We start from the raw sequence: 21,105 nt of genomic DNA, 5'->3' as shown, positions 1-21,105 counted from the left end.
AGAGGCAGGTTGAGTTCAGGATCGATTTGGTTCCAGGTGCGGATCCGTTTGCCAAGGAACCATACCAATTGGCATTGCTCGAGATACATGATTTGTACTTTTAGCATCAGGAGCTGTTAGGCAAGCAGTTCATCAGACCGAGCAGTTCTCCATGAGGAGCGTCGATATTGTTCGTCAAGAAGAAGGATGGTTCACACCAGATGCGCATTGCTTACCGGGAGTTAAACAAGTTGACGATGAAGAACCGTTATCCCCTTCCACGGATTAATGACTTCTTTGATCAGTTTCAGGGTGCGTCTTGGCTCTCCAAGATCGATGTGAGGTCAGGGTATCTTCAGGTGAGGGTTAGAAAAGAGGACGTGGAGAATACCGCATTTCGAAATGGTTATGGTCATTACGAGTTTGTGGTGATTCCATTTGGGCTCACCAATTTGCCTGTGGTATTATGGATTTGATGAAACGGTTGTGTAGGACGATGCTCGATTAATCCGTTATGGTGTTCATTGATGATATGTTGGTGTATTCCAAGACTAGGGAATAACACGAGAAGCACCTTCGAGAGCTTCTTGGGGTCTTGAGGAGAGAACAATTATATGCCAAGTTCTCGAAGTGTGAGTTTTGGTTACGAGAGGTCCAGTTCTTTGGGCACCTCGGTAATCAGGATGGGATTTTGGTCGATCCGGCCAAAATTGAGGCGGTTATGCAGTGGGATGTTCCGAAGTCTCCTTCATAGATTAGGAGTTTCTTGGTTTTAGTAGGATATTACCGGAGATTTATCCATGAATTATCCAAGATTGCAGTATCCCTCACTCGTCTGACAAGGAAGAGCGTGGATTTCCAATGGTGGTCTGAAGGTTTGAGGGCGGTTCTTATGCAAAGGGGGTGAGTGATTGTATATGCTTCTCGGCAGCAGCAGCCATATGAGGCACGTTATCTTACTCATGACCTGGAGTTAGGGGGCAGTATTTTTTTCCCTCAAGATTAGGAGAAACTATCTATATGGGGTCCGTTGTACCGTTTACACAAATCATAAGAGTTTATGATATCTTATGGAGCAGTCGATCCTGAACATGAGGTAGCGCATGTGGCTTGATGTGATCAAGGATTATGACTGCAGGATTCTTTACCATCCAGGTAAAGCGAACGTGGTCGTGGATGCTTTGAGCCGCAAGTCGGTTGGATCTTTAGCTGGGGATATGTGTATGAGGATATCTATTGATTCCCTACTTTTGGATTTGATCAGCGGGGAATAGGCAGAAGGAGTCAAGAAGGAGAACTGGAAACATGAGAGGATCAGGGGCGAGATCGACAAATTTGTCATCGATAGTCGGGGATGGTTGACTTGGTGTAGTCAGGTTTGGGTTATGGTTTCTGTTGGGAGCAAGCATATAGTTTTGGAGGAGGTTCATAAGTCTCACTTTTTGATACACCCGGGAGCCACCAAAATGTATCGGTATTTGAAACTAAGTTATCGGTGGCCATCTATAAAGAAGGAGATAACATGGTATGGTAAGAGGTGCTTGACCTGTAGGATAGTCAAGGCTGAGCATCAGAGGCTGCATGGATAGCTACAACCTTTCGAGGTTCCCATGTGAAAGTGGGAACATATCACCATGGATTTTTATCACCAAGCTACCGAAGACTACCAAGGGTTTTGTTGCTATCTGGATCATCATGGATCGATTGACCAAAAGTGCCCACTTTTTGGCGATCCGAGAGGGTTCCTCGGCCGAAAACTTGGCCAATGTGTATGTTCGGGAGATTGTTGCTTTTCATGGGGGTCCGGTCTCCATTGTATCAGACCGAGCTGTTCATTTCAGAAATTTAATTTTTTAATTATTTTAATTTGGTTTTAGAAATTTAACTTTTTTAAAATTTATTTGATAAATATTGTTAGTTTCTTTGGTTGTAATTATTTAAAACAACAAACATTGTTTTTGTTTTTAAAGATAACATTATAATTTTTTTATATAATGTTACTTTTAACTATTTTTATTGTAAGTTATTTTTAAACTACTTATTTGAAATTTTCTTAATGATTATAAGAAATAGTTTCATGCTTATTTTTAGTTAATTTAGGATTACAATTTACGATTAACATTATAATTTATAATTTTTAACTATTTATAAAGTAGTCTATCGATTTTTTTTTCAAGTTTAACTGGAATTTTGATTTAGGTTCATCGTGTAACATTATATTGAAATTAATAATTTAATTATTTTGCATAAAATCATAAATTATAAAAAAGTTGTGACTTTAAAATGACAATTGCTTAAGTACGACAACATATCTAAACTAATAAGTTAACTATAATATGTTAAAAAATTAAAGTCATAGTTTTCTAAATAGAAGTAAAATATGATATTTTAATATTGTAGTTTAGTCAATTTATGATTAGAATTTAGTTTTTGCATTAATTTAACATTATTAAGCAGTTTATAATAATTATTTGAAAGAAATTGAAAAGTAATGGAGGTTTTACATGCATGTGGTGCAAATAAAAATGTCTTTTATATATATATATATATATATATATATATATATATATATATATATATATATATATATATATATATATATATATATATATATATATGAGAAATTTTGAAGACCAAGTTAACCCATGACATGTTGGTAGCATCGGATCAACTAAAAAACCGTATTTTAAAACATCAAATATACTTAAAATTTCATTTAACTTCAACTTTTATTTTAAACGGGTTTCATCTAAACTTATAATTAAAACATAACCGAGTTGACCCACCGAATCAACTAAAAAACTGGATTTCAAGACATTAAATATACTTCAAAGTTTCATGTAACATCAACTTTCATCTTAAACGACTTTCATCTAAACTTATCATCAAACGTATTTATTTTAACACCCGATTCTTTAATATAATATCCCAACTCCCAAATAAACATTTTTTGATTAGGATTGTCAATTATTTGGATAAAACCGAATTATCTAATTGGACAAATTGGATTGGACTATTTGGTTCGGATATTCGTATTTTTGGATTAGTTTTTAACAAAACCGAATTACTATTTTGGATTGGTTTTGATTTATAAAATATGAACCGAATAATCCAAAAAAACCGAATAACAATTTATTATTTATTTATTTTTAATATAACTATAACTATTTATTAATTTTATAATTTATTTTTTCAAATAAATTCAAACAGTTTCATCTAATAAAAAACATTAATATGTATTTTCTCCTAAAAGTTTTTTATCTATTAAATATTAAACTATAATATACATTCTTAGTAGTTTATAAATTTTAAATCACAATTAAATATGTTTTTTGCTTCTTCTATAAAAATTGGATAATATTATAATTATATGTCATTTTAAAATGTTTTTTACTTTTTGAAGACCGAATTATAAAAATCGATCCAACCGAATTGTAATTGGATCGGATTTGAATTTAATTTGAATTATTTAGATCAATATTTTGAAAACCGAAATTAATTTGGATTTACTTAATTGGATCGGATCGAACCGATCCATCCAAACAAACACCTCTATTTTTGACGATTAATACTTATAGACTTATAGTAACAGGTCAAGAGACTTAGTCCAAATAATACATACTACATAACCATCCCTCATAACCGGGTCATAACCGGGTCAAGTAGGACATTCGGGAACGCAATTCAATTGGGCCTCTTACAAGTCTTGGGCTGAGCCTAATCAAATAATCGGGTTTCCTGAAAACCTCTATAGTTTATATTACAACAGTTGAGAAGTAAAATTTCGTCATGTTTGAATAAAATAAATAAAAATCAATGAGAGAACCAATTAAAATGGAAGAAATAGTTCTAACTTCTAATCTATTTCCCCAAAGATAATTTGATCAAACGAGGATTGCCTTCAAGGCTTCCCCCAGCAAGTGATTGTGACTCCACGTATCATTATTCATTTGTGGTCGTTATTATCCCATCCACTCTAACAAATTCCTCTCCACGAATAATACCTGAATTACTCCCCTAAACCTTCAGTCTGGTTTATCTCCCTCACACAAAATCATATGTGTTGCACAAGAACAAGAACAAGAACAAACAGAGGTGTTACTGGTTCAAATTCAAGCAAGATCCAGCTGAAAAGAAAACAGTATATGTAAATGTAAATATGTACGTACATACATCGACTGATATCATGGCAACTATATCAGCAGGAGGAGTCGGAGTAGGATTTGGAGGTGGTTCCGTTAAGCTCAACTCCCTCAATTCGTTACCACCATCTCCATTTTTAGGCAAAAGGTTAAAACTCAAGCCTTTACAAGAACCCATTTCACATGGATCAAAAGTCACAATCTTGAGGCCGAATTTACACTCGACTGTTGTCGCTGGAGTTCAGTTGGTTGATTTTGTTCATGATGTGTTTTTGGGCGTTGGAGTTGGTCTTCCTTGTACAGTGATGGAGTGTGGTGATATGATTTACAGAAGCACATTACCAAGATCGAATGCGTTAACACTCACGATCCCTGGTGCTGTTTTGGCTTTGGGTACCCTTTCCTACCTTTGGGCTACCCCTGGTGTTGCCCCTGGGTTTTGGGATATGTTTGTTCTTGCTTTTGTTGAAAGATTATTCAGACCTACATACAAAAAGGTGAGTGTTTTATAGATACAATCTCGTTCTTACTTTCGAACTCAATTCTTGCGATTCGAACATGTTTTAATCTTGAAATACATGGTGTTGTGGGTTTTGTGTTGTGTTATAATTACTACAGGATGATTTTGTGTTGGGAAAGAAGTTGGGTGAGGGAGCTTTTGGTGTCGTTTACAGAGTTTCATGGGCGAAGAAACCATCTTCCAAGGTACCCACCACATGTTTGTGGAAATGCCTCAGAGAACTTCATTCTAGATAAAGAGAAAATAACTTGAAAAAAACCATATGACCAGTTTCTTTTCCATACTCAAGTTCAAATACCTTCAATTATCTGAAAACATATGATTTTTTTTTTCTTGTATTTCCTAAAAGGAAGGCGATTTAGTTCTTAAAAAAGCTACAGAATATGGTGCTGTTGAGATATGGATGAATGAGCGTGTGAGGAGAGCTTGTTCAAACAGTTGTGCTGATTTCCTCTATGGCTTTCTTGAGGTATAATCTAGTAGACTCTAAACACAAAAAGTTTTCAACTTTTTACACATTTCTTTATTCAATTACTTTTTTGACTATATTTCTTAGAAATCTTCAAAGAAAGAAGCCGAATATTGGCTCATATGGAGATTCGAAGGGGAATCCACACTTGCAGATTTGATTCAGAGTAAAGAGTTCCCCTATAATGTTGGTAACTTATCTCAAGACTTAATACCCTTAACTCATTAAGTACTTAATTCATCATTTTGAAAACGCATCTTGTTTTCTAAAAATATTTTCAGGTTGAATCAATGATTCTTGGAGAAGTGCAAGACTTACCAAAAGGATTAGAAAGAGAAAATCGAATCATTCAAACAATTCTCAGACAACTCTTGTTTGCATTAGATGGGCTTCACTCAACAGGAATTGTTCACAGAGATATCAAACCTCAAAATGTTATTTTTTCCGAAGGTATACACACATTACACAACATATTATTCAAATTCCTTAATTTTCTACTTCAAATAGTAAAATTTTTTACTCGATCAGGGTCTCGAACATTCAAGATTATCGATTTGGGAGCTGCAGCAGATTTGCGAGTAGGCATCAATTATATCCCCAAAGAGTTTCTTTTAGATCCAAGGTATTAAAAATCACATCAAATTTGTTTCAAGATTTAATTAAACCCTAAAATTTTTACACAATTGAAGAAATCGATCAAAATTTTCAGATACGCAGCACCTGAGCAATATATTATGAGCACACAAACTCCATCTGCTCCATCAGCTCCGGTTGCAGCCGCACTTTCTCCCGTTCTATGGCAGGTTTAATAAAAGCCTCCATTGATGTCATCTTATCTCCTTATCTAAGGAATTATATACTATATCTTCTTCAAATTCGATGTTATTAATTTCAAAATTTCAACCATGAACAGTTAAACCTCCCAGATCGATTCGACATTTACAGCACTGGTCTAATTTTACTACAAATGGTACGCAACACAACCAATAATTAATTAGATATAATCAATTTCAATTATCAAGAACAAGATTTCGAAATTTACAGCGTCTGTATACTTTAGGCATTTCCTTCATTCCGATCAGACAGTGGTCTGATACAATTCAATCGGCAATTAAAAAGATGCGATTATGACCTAATTGCATGGAGGAAAAGCGTAGAGCCACGTGCAAATGGGGATTTAAGAAGAGGATTCGAGTTGTTGGATTTAGATGGTGGAATCGGATGGGAGCTTTTGACTTGTATGGTTCGATACAAAGCTCGACAAAGAGTTAGTGCAAAAGCTGCTTTAGCACATCCGTATTTTGATAAAGAAGGTCTTCTTGCTTTGTCGATTATGCAGAATCTTAGACTGCAGTTTTTCAGAGCCACACAACAGGATTATAGTGAAGCTGTGAAATGGATCGTTGAGCTTATGGCTAGATCGGGTACAAAGAAAGATGGTGGATTCACTGAAGCTGAGCTTCAAGCACTTAAAGTACGTTTTCAAACAATTTAATCGTATGTAGTATCAATTTAATACGTGGTTCTAGGGTTTGAGTCTCCGTATGGGTATGGGTGTGGGTGTGGTCCCAGAGAACACTGTGTGGGTGTGGGTCCCAGAGAACACTTATGTCGAGCCGCCATGTGGGTGTGGGTCTGACCGTCTGAGCAATTAGGGTGTGAGTCTCAGGAACTACAGTGTGGCCGTGTGGGTGTGGGTCCCACAGACCACTTATGTCGAGCCGCTACATGGGCTTAGCGGGCGGGCCACACTGTGTACTTGATTACATCCGACGTGATGTTTTTCGGGGTTAACAGCTCAGGGTTGTTGGAATTGGAAAAATAACTTTTTTTAATGAAATTTTAAACTTGGTTTTGGAAAATTTTCTAATTTTTCATGAAGATTTGCAAATGAAAACGGAAATTTTGAAAACATGTTCTTTTTGGTTGATTCAATTTTCAAAATTTTTTCAAAAAATGTAAATTTTCTGTTTTCCAAATTATATGTAAATTAGAAAAGTGGTTTTTACAATTTAAAACAGAAAATGAAAAATCTAACTATTTTTCTGAAAAATGAAAATAATTTTCTCCAACGGTTTTAACCAAACGTGTTTTTTAAAATTTTCATTGAAAACTAAAAATGAAAAATCTAACTATTTTTCTGAAAAATGAAAATAATTTTCTACAACTACGCATCCTTAGTTTTGCACTATTTTTACTAATGTTTTAATAAAATTTAGGCTTTGGGTTTGCTTATTTGCTCAATTACCATGTTAAAAATATTAATTATACGTTCGTTAGTACTCAATTGTAGCTTCTTTACACATTTTATATACGTTAATTTTTCTCTATAATTATATTATATAAAATTTCTACCGAATATATGAAAAAACCGCGATTCCAAATCACGGTTGTGACTGCTATTTTAGTTTGTGACCGTGATAACTGCATATTTTTGTGTGTTTTTTTTTAAATTGTAGGAAATAAAGCCAAAGAAGAAGGCAAATGCACAAAGAAATGTTCTTGCATCCGTCCTTCGGTTTCAAAGGAAGGTCTTGAAAACATTGAATGAAAGCATGGACGAATTTAACCAAGGAAGGAAGAGCATGTGGTGGAGTAGATGGATTCCAAGAGAGGAATGAAAGAGATCATATGTATATATGTTTACATACATAATAATAATAATAATAAAATAAATACATCGCCCATACATGCATACGATATTTGTAAATTTGTGTAGCCATCGTATTTGCTTTTAAGAAGTGAAAAGAGTTAAAGTATATTTGTTGCATTAATAGGTTTTATCTTTGATTACATTGAATGGTAGAACTTGTTATTGAGATTTTGTCATTATAATTAGAGGAAAACACAAATTTAGTATAATTGTATAATTATTTTTCAAAAAATAGTTGAAAATTTTAAAAATTAAATAAATAGCCACTGTATAGGTGACACTTAATGGGTCGCGGTTTGCCATAATGGGCTGTGATTTCCTTCACAAACCATGATTTCGTAATTCGTATGAGCCAATACGATTTAAGGTTTATAAAAATTATCCATATATTTACAAAAGTGAGATTGTAAAAATGTTTAATGCATGACCTTATGCATTAGATATTTGTACATTTTTAATTGAAGATAAGAAATCAGAGGTAAGATCTACGAGAGGAAAACGCAGATCATGCAGAGGAATCAGAGATAAGATCTACGAGAGGAAAGCGATCTACAAGAGGAAAGCGCAGATCATGCAGAGGAATCAGAGATAAGATCTACGAGAGGAAAGCGCAGATCAGACAGAGGAAATCACATATGACTAGATTTCATGTGATTCTCATGTGAAAATAGCAAAATTCAAAAAAAAAAAAAGTAGTTTTGATTAAAACGTATGTGTAACCTAAAAAATACAACAAAAATGACAAAATGGAACACCATGAAGCTCTACCTACAATTTTGATGGCTATATGGGTTATTTTATTTTATTTTATTTTTTACTATTTTGTTATTTTTTTAAAAAAGTTTAGAAGATTAACAAAATTTGACCTTTTTTTCTTTATAGTTCTTGAATGATAATTACTAAGAAATAACATACCCAAACATCCGCATAACTAGCTGGCCTTGAGTGTGTATTTAGATGTAATAACATGCTTGACAAACTTATATTGGGAATAACATAACCGAGTGAGTAATTAAGACGTGAATCATTATATTAATAGTTGTATACCTGTAATTAAGTTATATTTTGCAGGCAGCATTCGTGTGGTACTTCCTGCAAGTCAAGAGAGTCATTATAATAATGGTTATATGACTTTAAGCAACCTAACAAAAAAAAAACAAAAAGATATAATTTTATCCTTAAGAATAGATTATTAAATAAATTTTCTTAGAGCTTGATACTTAGAGGAAGGGAAGAAGAGCAGGATGGAAGAGGTATTATCGATATCTTAAACTGTACAAAAAAGTATGGATTGAGAGGAATATATTTATGAAAGACGTGGGTTGGGAGGGCAGAAAGTGAAACGTTGAAGAAAATATATCTAACAAAACAGTACTTGATGAAAAAATGATATATATATATATATATATATATATATATATATATATATATATATATATATATATATATATATATATATATATATATATATATATATATATATATATATATATATATATATATATATATATATATATATATATCAAAAGTAAACTGACTTTTATATTCAAAAATTAAAACAATGAGTTAAAGGAGAACAATTATAAACACAAATGCAAACCAATTGAAGAAATTCACTTATAAATTAAGAACATATATTAAAAAAAAATCCAAACCAATTAAAGAATCTCACTTTTATATTAAAACATATATTTAAAAAATTCAAAAGTCAAAACACGATGAAATTGAAAAATCATTATGTCTTACATTAAAAAATCAAGCCAACTATAATATCAATTCCATACCAAGGAACGAATCAATAATAACAATTAACTAGTATTGAATCAATTAAGTAAACACCAATAAGTATTTTAGAGTTAGGTTCATATATAAACTTTAATTATTGTGTGAATGTGTGAACCAATGAGAATTTAGAAAAATAATAAATGATTAATAAAACAAATAAAAGTTAATTTTGGAAGTTTACATATAATTATTTTACTAACCAAAAAATGAAGTCGTGTATTTCCTTAAATAATGGTTTCGGTTACAAACTTCATATCTTTATTCGCTTTTGAATTTGACGATTTTGATTCCAAAAGTTCAACACAGACCAAGATTTTCCTGAGCAAAAGTTGCAGGTCAAAAAAGAAAGACTATGTGAGAACAATTATTCTTCAAGAATTAAAATTTAATTGTCACATGGAAAACGGATAAATCAATCTCCAAGAAACTGACCTGAAAAGTTAAATTTCAAAACAATTAATTTTGTATTCTTAAAGAAGCACACATTTAATATACAAAATCAATCAAAAAACATGAAAGCGTTCTTATAGAATTTTCAATATACAGAATTTATTATATCATATTCTTAAAGAATGCACGTACAATACTTTGAGAGGGTTGCTTTATTGTATTTTTCTTTACGAATGTATTCTATTATTTTTCAAAATCTTATATTATTCTTCAAGAATTTGTCCAATTCTATTTAATTTTTTAGTCTTCATGAAATTTTTATTTTTATTTTTTTATTTTTATTTTTTTTTGTTTTTGTTTTCTTTTTGTTTTGAAGAATGTAACTATTACTCTTAGAATAAGATATATGAACTTATAATTTACTACTTATTCTTCGAAAATGAGAATGATAAGAATAAAGTTGAATTACATCCTACGAGACTTTCAAATCGATCTTTTATAAAAATTTATTTTTTCTAATTATAAGAATAGAAACTGAATTTTCAAAGCATTTTAAAAATATTAATTTGTATTTATTTAAATTTTGTTTTTTAGTAATTAATGTGACTTAGTTGCCTAAAATGTATGTAATTTTCATTTATTTCTTTTAATAAAATATCTTAGTTTTCTCTACAATTAATTAAGGGTAATTATATAATAGTTGTTAGTCCATGTTAATACCATGTTCCTTACAATCACATCTCTTCATTATTTTTAATCTAATGGTTATAATTTTGTCACACATTCACACAATAATTGTGATTCATATTTAATCCTAACCCTTTATATATATATATATATCGAGGTGGGTTCAATTGAGAAAATAAAAAAGGTTGAGAATGGGGGAATCATTCTCAGCCACTCATTTAATCTAAACATAAAAGACACGGTGGCAAACTTGTAAATATCGTAATAACCTTCAATCTCAAATACGTAACTATAGAGAATTCGATAACTGTTCGTTCATCATCAAAATTTTTCTCCAACCTTCAATAATCATCCAGATTTCTTCAACTAAACCGGAATTTCTTCGCTGTTCATGAAATTGGAATCGGAGTTCTGGACTCGCAGTCACAGTCGACATTGAGGGACTTAGAATCGGTAATCATAGGTTCCCAATCGGATTTTCGGAAATCAAAATCAAATTGAGAAATCGATCAGAGATAGGATGTCGCATCTGAAGTCAAAATCGGAAGTATATGATGATTTGGAATTGATAACTTGATGTTTTTAACATTTTAAAAATAGTTTATTTGTTTGCACTCCAAATGTTTGATGAAATGCATAAACTAAATTAGCACGTTATATTCACATATGAATATGTTTTCTCACCTGAATCAGTATATGATTATTAAAAACACAAAACAAATATGCAAGTCTGTATGTTATTCATATGTGAACAACATATAAAAATTATATATATTTGTCAAAATACCTTCAATATTCATAAGTGAATATATCTTGTAATATTCATATGTGAATATACTGTGTAATATTCATAAGTGAATATATCATCTAATATTCACAAGTGAATATACTCTGTAATATTCACATGTGATATACCATGTAATACTATGTAATATTCACATATGAAATATTATTTAATACTCATAAGCGAATATACCATCTAATATTCACAAGTGAATATACTATGTTAATATTCACAAGTGAATTCATCGTCCAATATTAAAATATGAATATACTATGTTTATTATATACTATATTCATATATGAATGATACTTAAATTGTAAAAAAAAAATCATACTTTTTATTCATAAGTGAATAACGAATGTACTGTAATAAAACCTGATGCATTGTTATTCATTTATGAATAACGATAGCTGAAAATATATAAAAAATAAATTTTTTATTTTATCTTAAAACTATATCAATATGGATGTATATTTGTAGAGAATAAAAAATCATTAATTTTGGTCTATTTAAAATCATTTTTTGATAAAAATAGATTATAAAAATTTGAAAAAAAACAAAAAAAAACTATGTTTTTGTATATATTAAGGTAATGATTAGCATAGTTTAAGGAAATATGTTATGTTGGAAAACACATGTGCATTCGTTTCCCATTTCTGCCGGTACGTTGGAGGCTTTTGCGACAAAAATAAATGATTGGCTGAGAATGATTCCCCCATTCTCAACCTTTTTTTTTCTCAATTGAACCCTCCCCTATATATATATATATATATATATATATATATATATATATATATATATATATATATATAATTCTAAATTTAGTGTGTTTTATATAAATTTAAGGGTAAGAGCTCATGAGTTGAACCGTTGTTCACTGAGAAAAGTATACCAGTTGATTTTTTATTTTATTTTATTAATTTATATTATTATTTTATTTTTTGACATTATGACTAAGAGCTAACACCCGACATGAGTGTGAACAAAAAAAAACTGAAGAAAAGAAGGATTGAGGATTCCAAGTCTCCGTCTACTACTGTCACAAGGATTGAGGATTCCAAGTTTCCATCTACTACTGAACCATGTGGGCTTTGACAATTAAATGTTGATATAGATTTGCATGAGTAGACTTATAGATAACCGTTACGTTGCACAAGCATGACTAACTACCTCTTGTGTGGCCTAAGGTGATGGTTCATTAGTTCCTAGTTTATAAAATGATCAAAAGTTGAGGGTTGTACCTAGTGTTCACTACTCATGAGCTCGATTATTTAACCATCTATTTTGGTGAGTTGAAACATTATGTGTAACATCTTGTTTTTCCTGAATAGATCAGCTAAGACTTAACAAAATAAAAAGATGAGGTTTTTGGAGAAAACCCTAGGCCACGACGAGATGCTGTGATGCCCACAACATGACAAGGTTAATATGGAACGCGTTTATTTGGTGGGCTGCATGACATGGCAAGAGGATGGCCATGATATGGTAACCGCTTCATCCCAAACCCGAGATTTTTAGGGTTTCTATCATATATAAACACCTTAACTCCCATTCTAAGTCATATTCTTCAGCCTACATCTCCCATCTCGAAACCCTAGGCTCCTTTCCATGAGTTTGAGCTTGATGGTGTAACATCCCCCTCTGGAACGTATCACAATATTGTCCGCTTTGGGCCACTCGGCCCGAGGACTTCCCATGGGGTCACCCATCCTGGTACTACTCCCGCCCGAGCACGCTTAACTGCAGAGTTCTTATGAGATCTGCTGCCCTCACGACTTTAAAACGCGTTGTGACAAGGAAGGTATCCACACCCCTTATAAGGAAATGTTTCGTTCTCCTTCCAAGCCTATGTGGGATCAAGTGCAACTCACCTTCAGCCCCATTATAATTTACGATAGAGCGATATTTAGCCTTGGTGATCTAAATGAAAGTCGTAGAATACGTTAAACTGAGAGCGTGCATAAAAAGAACGTCTAAATCTGACTTCATATGAGGAAGTTATGATTTTTCGAAGTTTCGACTTAGCGGTATGCAGCCCAAGGTTCGAATATGAGATCAAATGGTTTCTAGCCGAAACAATCTAAACGAGAATTGAAGATCTCATCGATAGTAGTCCAACGGTAAAAAGACAGACGAAAACGGACGTCAGCTGAAGGAGCTGTGAATTCCTAACAGAGTTTTCCTGTCCCGGCCTACTAAAAATAATATAATAAAATTTAAAGTCAAAATTAGCCGACGGAGTCTAAACGAGAGTTGTAGAGCATAATCTCACCTATGTGTGGATATAAAGAACGTTGAAAATGGAGATCGTATGCGAGAGTTATGATTTTATGAAGTTCGAGGCACGCATCCCAAAGGAGGAACGCCCCACGTTCATTACTAGGCCTCAGATTGGCCACGTTCCCCTCTAGTCACATAGCCATCACTTCTGAATCTCGGTAAGCAATGATGCACCGGAACACACTGCGTTCGTCCGAGGAATGCGCTGTGTTCGGAGGCCAGCCTTACCCTATAAATAGAATGCGAGGCCAGCCGAAGTTGTTTGCTAATTTCTTTCCTTTCACCCCCTTTAACTTTCTTTTACTTGGCAAGTTATACCGCTGAAGCCCCAATATCATCCCGAGACCCGAAGCAAGTCCCGAAGCCTCAAAGATCCCGAGAAATAGAGTTGTCGAGCAAAAACTCTACCTGCGAGAAGCCCGATTTTTGTGAAGATATCTCGGTTTCATCAAAGAATACTACTTGAAGAGTCGTAGTGCTGTCCGACAATCATCTTAACAAGTGAGTGTGTAGTTACTTTCTTCTACCGCATAGATATGAAGTATTTGCCATGAAATACATGCTATATGTTTATACGTTGTTTGTTTACTTGATATTGATGTTGAATGAATGTTTTATACAGGTTTTTAAATGATTTAAACTATATATGTAATTTATATCTACTGTGACATCCCCAAAATCACGGCCAGAAAAGACCGGTTTGTTTATGCTTTGTTTAAAAATCAGAGTTACATTTTAAATGAAAGTGTTGCGGAATTCGTCCCAAAACAAGATATGATAAAGATTTATCAAAAGCATTTCCATAGAAATGTATTTCATTAAAAGACTTGGGATGTCATGTTCGTACAGATCAAAAGCATAAACAGTACAATATAAGCCTTACTACATTATTTCATATCTACATGCCTATATCCGTAATCCCTCGTCCAAAACATCACACCTATGCTCATGCGCCACTACCTGTAATACATAAAACTGAGTGGGTCAGGCTTGGGAGCCTGGTGAGCACATAGGGTTTTCAACCCACAATAAATAAGTTTATTAATTTCATCAATCAACAATAACCCAATTACCCGTTCCCGTTATCCTCACTTTACGTCCCTAAACACCTATCATAAGGGACCTAGCCTAAGGATCATCATCGGGACGGACACTACTGCTAAGGGGATTCCTTAGCAATAAATGTCCTAAAGGCAACCATGTGGGGGATGGAGTACACCGGTGAACACGTCGTTCACAAACACCTACAGGTTGCGAGCCTGCTAGTGTTCCACTGGACTGTCTAGAAGAGTCCGTGGTCGTCATCCATACTCCGCTAGATGACAGAAACAACAACATCAACATCGAGGCCTCTCATCATTTTATCACACATCAGCTATTATATCTACCCATGTTTTACCCCAACATTTTCGTAGATATAAAATACATATACAGTTTAAATCATTGAAAACATGTATAACAATGTTCATCCAGCATAGATAGCAAGTATTCAGATAATATGCACACATAGCACGTAATTTATATAAAATACTTCATATCTATGTGTAAGCTGAAAGTAACTATGCACTCACCTGGTTAGGTGATGACTCAGCACTCGGACAGCGCTTCGATACTCTCAAAACGATATTCCTTCGATAAAACCTAGTATCGATACCACTAGGGTTTAGTTTAACGATAACCGCGACAAATTAATTAGTACGAGTATTATTAAGTGTTAATAATACTTGATATAACTCATAATAATAGCCCAAATAATTATTTTAAGGACCTAATAACATTCCTATAATTATTTGAAAGCTATATTAAAAATTGCGTAAGCGTAGCACACTTACAGCGAATTTTATCGAGAACCGGGACTTGATTGGAGCAGCGTTTCGAAACCGAAAAACTCCTTTTTCTCGGGACTCCGGGAGCCTCGGGGCTTCCCTAGGGTGCTAAGGGTTTTACCTAGGGCTTAGGAGGGTTTAGATGAGCTAGAGAGAGAAACTAGTGAGAGAAAGAAGAGGTTTTGGGGTGAAGAGAAATGGCAGCCTCGCACCTCAATTTATAGGGTCTGGCTTCGGACATTACGCTGGGCATACCGAGGGTACGCTGGGCATACTCCTCGGATAAGATTGCCAGCCTCGGACCAGCTGTCTTGCACTCCATCGGACGGATAAGAACCGAAGTACGCGGGGCGTACTTGGCCTCGGACGCGGGGCGTTCTTCGGACGCTAGGCGTATCCTCGCTACGCTGGGCGTAACCCTCGCACCAGGTGTCACCATCCGAAGCGATTTCATCCGACGGTTGGAAGTTCGGCCACGTCATCCTTTCATGCATCAGTTTCGCAAGTTTACTTTCCAACTTTAAAAATTCGTAACTTTCTCATACGAACTCCGTTTTTGACGTTCTTTATATCCACGCGAAGGTGGGAACGTACTCTACAACTTTCGTTTAGACTTCGTCGGCTAATTTTGGCTCGATTTTAAATTTTATATTATTAACGGGCCGGGACATGATTGGTCCGTTAAATCCTCATAACTTCTTCATCCGACATCCGTTTTCGCCCATCTTTTTCTCGTTATGCTACTCTCAACGAGATCTTCGATTCTCGTTTAGGTTGCGTCGGCTAAAAATTGCTCGATCTAATATTCGAATTTCGGGCTGTACACTGCTATTCCGAAACTTTGAAAAATCATAACTTCTTCATACGAAGTCAGATTTGGGCGTTCTTTTTACCGAAGTTCTTAGTTCAACATATTCTACAACTTTTGTTTAGATTGCTAAGGCTAAATCTCACTCTATCGTAAATTCACTATTTACGCTTCCCGGTGCCGTGCCGGTTTTGCCGTAAAACTTCGACGGGCCATAACTTCTTCGTTATAACTCGAATTTCGGCGTTCTTTATATGTACGGAAACCTTGAGACATAGTCTACAACTTTATGTAGAGATATCGGGCTTATCTCACACTTTAATTTTAACGCTTATTTTTATTATTTATTAATTATACACTTATAATTAAATAATAAACACATAAACACACATAATTCACATAATACTCAAATATTTCATCTTTATTACTTCAAAAAGAGTTACAAGAGTTGACCTAGACTATTACATTGACAAAAATGCTTAGCCCTGAAACCCGGGCGTTACATCTACAAATATGTTGGGTAGAACATTTGTAGATGAAATAATTGGTGTGTGAGGAAAGATTAGTTTGAGGATGAGACGAAAGATGATATAGATCATGAGATGAGGGTGATAGGTGAAAAATGAGTGAAACCTTTACCCAAACGATGGCCCCCATCATTCAGCAGAGTAGGGATGACAACCACAGACTATTCTAGACAGTCTTGTGGAACACTAGTAGACTCGCAACTTATAGGTGTTGTGGACTTGATATTCACCGGTGTACTCTAAAAACCCGTTGATATGTATTACTAGAGGAGTCTTAGAACCAATACTGTCAATAAACGAGATAAATCCCGACGACTATAGAGTTAGAGCTTGGTAGCTACGAATATAGTGTCTGTTGAGAAAACTCTGGCAACAATGGATTTCGTGCCAATTCCTTAGGATAATCCTTAGGAATAAATGAATGGGGAATAGTTGATTCTTAGGGTAAAAACTTAAAAAATAAAGAAGATAATGGGGATGGGTAATTAGGTTGATTGTTTGATGATTAAATATAAAAATTATATTATTGTGGGTTGAAAACCCTATATGCTCACCAGGCTCGCAAGCCTGACCCGCTCAGTTTTCTTTGTATCACAGGTAGTGACACAAGAGCATAAGTTGATTGATATGATGAGAGATTTTGGATCATAGATCAATAGTTATAGATAACTGTTGTAAGGTCTATTTTATACTGTTTATGCTTTTGGTCTATATCGGAACATGACATCCCAAGGTTTTATTATTTAATGAAAAGTACATTCTCTTTGAGAAATATTTTGATAAAGTTTTATCATTTATTGTTTGGGAACAAATTCCGCAACTGTTTTCTTTAAAAGATTACTCTGATTTTAAAACAAAGCATAAACAAATCGGTCTTTTCTGGCCGTGAAATTGAGGATGTCACATATGGCTTGATCTTGAGGTAGTTCCCTTGATTTGGTGGAGCTTGTAAGGGAAGGAAGGAAGTCCATCTTAGTGTAAGAAGCAAAAGAGCAAGCCTAGATCCATCATCTTCTTCATGTTTCTGAATCATTTTGAGTATAAAGCTTCAACCTTTACTTCTAGTTTGTTAAATCTAGCTTATGGTCCATTTTTATGCTTTTGGTCCCTTCTTGGTGGTGTGCTTAGAGTTGAGATGAATCCAACCCCTTTTAAGCACCAATGATTATCTTATGGACCTTTTCATTATGGAAAGTTTGAAGCTTGATCTTGTCCTTGGAGCCATGCATACTTTATGAAGGATTTATGATATTTTGGACTTAGGGTTTAAGACCTTGCTTAGGGATATGGTCTTAATGGATAAAGTTGGAAACTTTATCCACTAAGTCAATGAGGGGAATTATATTTCAGAGTATGAACCTTGATCTGTAGGGATTAAGTTCTTAATGAGAAGAAATGGCATTCTGTTAATGACCACAACATGGACAATGGATAGCCACGATGTGGTGAAGTTTGGAACCCCGACTGTTTTGTCCTGACATTGCCACAATGTGGCTAAGGAGGTCCCGCGATGTGGTAATGTCCTGCATGTTGACTGTTTGACTTGTATTTCCCACAATGTGGCCAAGAAGGGTCCACGACGTGGCATTGACTTTGACTAAGTTGATCGTTGATTGTTGAATTTTGACCAATTTGACTTTGGGTTAAACTTGGAGGATTTAGGTGTTAATTGAGGATTTATCTATTCTGGGTGTTAGCCGGTTTGAGGGATTAATCAGTGCAAGGAGTTAGAGTGCTGATGTACTTTTCTGATTCTACGAGGTGAGTTTTCTCACTATACTTTGTACTTCAGTATGTATCCTCATGTGTAGGATGTTGGTGTGTTGTAGTGTCCTTTTAGACTGGTAGATCTGTTATGATTACTTGTGCTTGCTTATTATTGTTTGGTATGTAGTGTGGTTGGGTTGATGTAGTACTCCTTTGTGCTATAGACCAACATACTTGGGAGCAATCCAGTCTTTATGACTATGGGCTCAGGGGTAATCCAGTCTTTGTGACTAGGGGCCCAGGGGCAATACAGTCTTTGTGGCTATGGTCTCGTGGGCATTCCACCCGTGTGCTGTGGGCATGGAAGGGGCAATCCAGTCCAATGATTATGTGCCCGAGGGCAATCTAGTTTGATGACTGTGGGTTCGGGGGTAATCTAGTTTATATTGTGGACGCGATGTGCATGCATTGTATATGTATTATTGTGTGGGGTATTTTGGGGAACTCACTAAGCTTTGACTTACAGTTATGGATTTTAATGTTTTCAGGTACTTTAGATGATCGGGGCAAGGCGAAGGCGTGATCGTACACATCCTCGTGCTGATTTATGTTTTGAGAGATAATTTTGATACTCTGATTTCTATGGTTTAGTTTCGAAAACAATATTTAATCATTTATGTGTTTTATGATAATGAAAAATTTTATCGTGGTTTTTGGGATGTTACAAGTTGGTATTAGAGCTCTGGTTTGAGAGAATTGAATGAACACTTGTGTGATTGCAAACTTAAACTATGGATCTGCAAAGTTTTTCATAAATAATTTTTAAATAACAAAAGGAGAGAATGCATTGTGTACAATCAGGCAGAGCTCAAGAAAAACTATTCGCCAAGATACCTACACTCGTTTTATATGTATTAGTGATATTTTAGAAATGCATGCTAGAAGATAGAATAAGGATCTTCTTAGGGTTGCATGCTAGAATGCCTGCTTAGGAGAGATGCCTTTTATGCCTAATTTGTGAACTGGTAGAGATGCCTGATAATGAGTAGGCTAAGGATCTTCAGGAATGGCGTGTTAGGATTTTCCTGATCTTTTGATATCTTATTGCAAGTTGGTTTCGCTGCTTGAATGTTGTTTGCTTTGTGTTATGTGAGACCTATATTGATGCTTATTAACTATTAAGTGGATCCGTTAGGTTGCATGCCACAAAGATTATATAATTTTAGATTGCTTGATTCGGCTCTATTGTGCAGCTCTTGTTTGAGTCCAACCGTTGTAGGGAAGGATATTTCAATCGAAAGACTGTTTAATATTTATTGCATGTAATTGTATTCGTAAGATGGTTAATTGACACTTGTAGAAGTTTCCTCTACGATTGAGAGCAATGTGAGGTAGGGTTCCTGATGGAATTGGAATAGTGTTAGAGCATGCTTATATGGGATGTGGAATCCTAAGAGAGCCTAGAAAGTGCCTTAATATGTTTTTTAGCACGAGGATCTAAGATAATGGTCATTGGGAAGTGACTTAGATGATCCACGATGATTCTTTAGGAAAGTACGGATATGTGTAGAAGGTAGTATTAGGCCCGTACTACTAGAAGCATAGGATCCATACTCGAATAAAGGAAAATCATGGGGATTCTAAGGAGCTGGTCAGGGTGGATAGTATGGTTTGGTACCATGATTCGTTGCAGTGTTTCCGTATCCGTCAGCCTTTTTGGTTATGGGTTTCCAGAAGGAAGATGAGCTTGGTATTTATTCGGGCCTTAGAGGCCTTGGCAGTTTGGACCTGAAGGGTGCTAATTTGTATGAGTTAGTTGGTCTAAGGTGATGAAGAACTTGTTCAAGTAGTGCCAATTTAAGTCGCAAAACTCATGTAGGATGCAAATGTGATGATCGACCCGAGGGTTGCGGCCTGAGGATGGGCGGTAGGCCGATGGATTGGGACGTTCTCTATGAAGGAGTTAAGTTCTTCCAACCTCCCACATTTAGGGGGGGGGGGGGAAGGACCATATGTGTATCAGTCGATAGAAATATGAAAAGGAGGGTGTTCTCCGCATCATTTTCTACTGCAAGGGGGTATTGTTCAATTCATGGTGAATCGTTTCCATCTTTTAGAAAGGGAATATTTGAGAATCAACTGTTCTTTTGGTCCGGTAGCCTAGGTGAAGGCCATGACACAAGTCGGATAAGTGACACAGTTTTTAGAAGACTGGGTGTATCCTAGGAGGTTCGAGTTGTTCCTGATTCAGAAAGGAGAGTTGTTTTATATGTTGAGTTTTTCGAATCTATTAATTGAGGCAATGATGATGGGAAGAGTTTTTGAGGCCTCCATTTAAGATTAAGGGTTTCTTTATGTTTGTTTAGTCATCATTCGAAGGATCTTCATATGCCATTTTGCATAACGTAAGTCAATGTTGGAGTGTACATGGATAAGCTCATGTAAGGCTTTGGGATTACATACATCAGTTGATAGTCATTCGAACCCTAAGTGGGGGAGAATTATGTATCTTTCTTGGAAGGTTATGGATTGGCTCAATTCTTGTGGG

General features: G+C 34.7%; 1 protein-coding gene across 1 annotated transcript; it reads left to right on the top strand.

Moving 5' to 3' along the window:
- The first annotated feature begins 3,858 nt into the window (after positions 1 to 3,858).
- LOC111899953 (serine/threonine-protein kinase STN7, chloroplastic) lies at positions 3,859 to 7,869 on the top strand. Its single transcript, XM_023895832.3, has 10 exons — positions 3,859 to 4,618; positions 4,740 to 4,826; positions 4,991 to 5,110; positions 5,198 to 5,296; positions 5,392 to 5,560; positions 5,639 to 5,732; positions 5,820 to 5,913; positions 6,024 to 6,080; positions 6,171 to 6,584; positions 7,570 to 7,869. The coding sequence occupies exons 1-10, from the start codon at positions 4,139 to 4,141 to the stop codon at positions 7,729 to 7,731; spliced, it is 1,776 nt and encodes a 591-aa protein (XP_023751600.1). The 5' UTR covers positions 3,859 to 4,138; the 3' UTR covers positions 7,732 to 7,869.
- The last annotated feature ends 13,236 nt before the right edge of the window (positions 7,870 to 21,105 follow it).

This window comes from Lactuca sativa, chromosome 8, assembly GCF_002870075.4.
Source record: "Lactuca sativa cultivar Salinas chromosome 8, Lsat_Salinas_v11, whole genome shotgun sequence".
In the NCBI taxonomy this organism is placed as follows: Eukaryota; Viridiplantae; Streptophyta; class Magnoliopsida; order Asterales; family Asteraceae; genus Lactuca; species Lactuca sativa.
The sequence above is the reverse complement of the archived record's forward strand: the minus strand, read 5'-3'. Positions and strand labels throughout refer to the sequence as shown.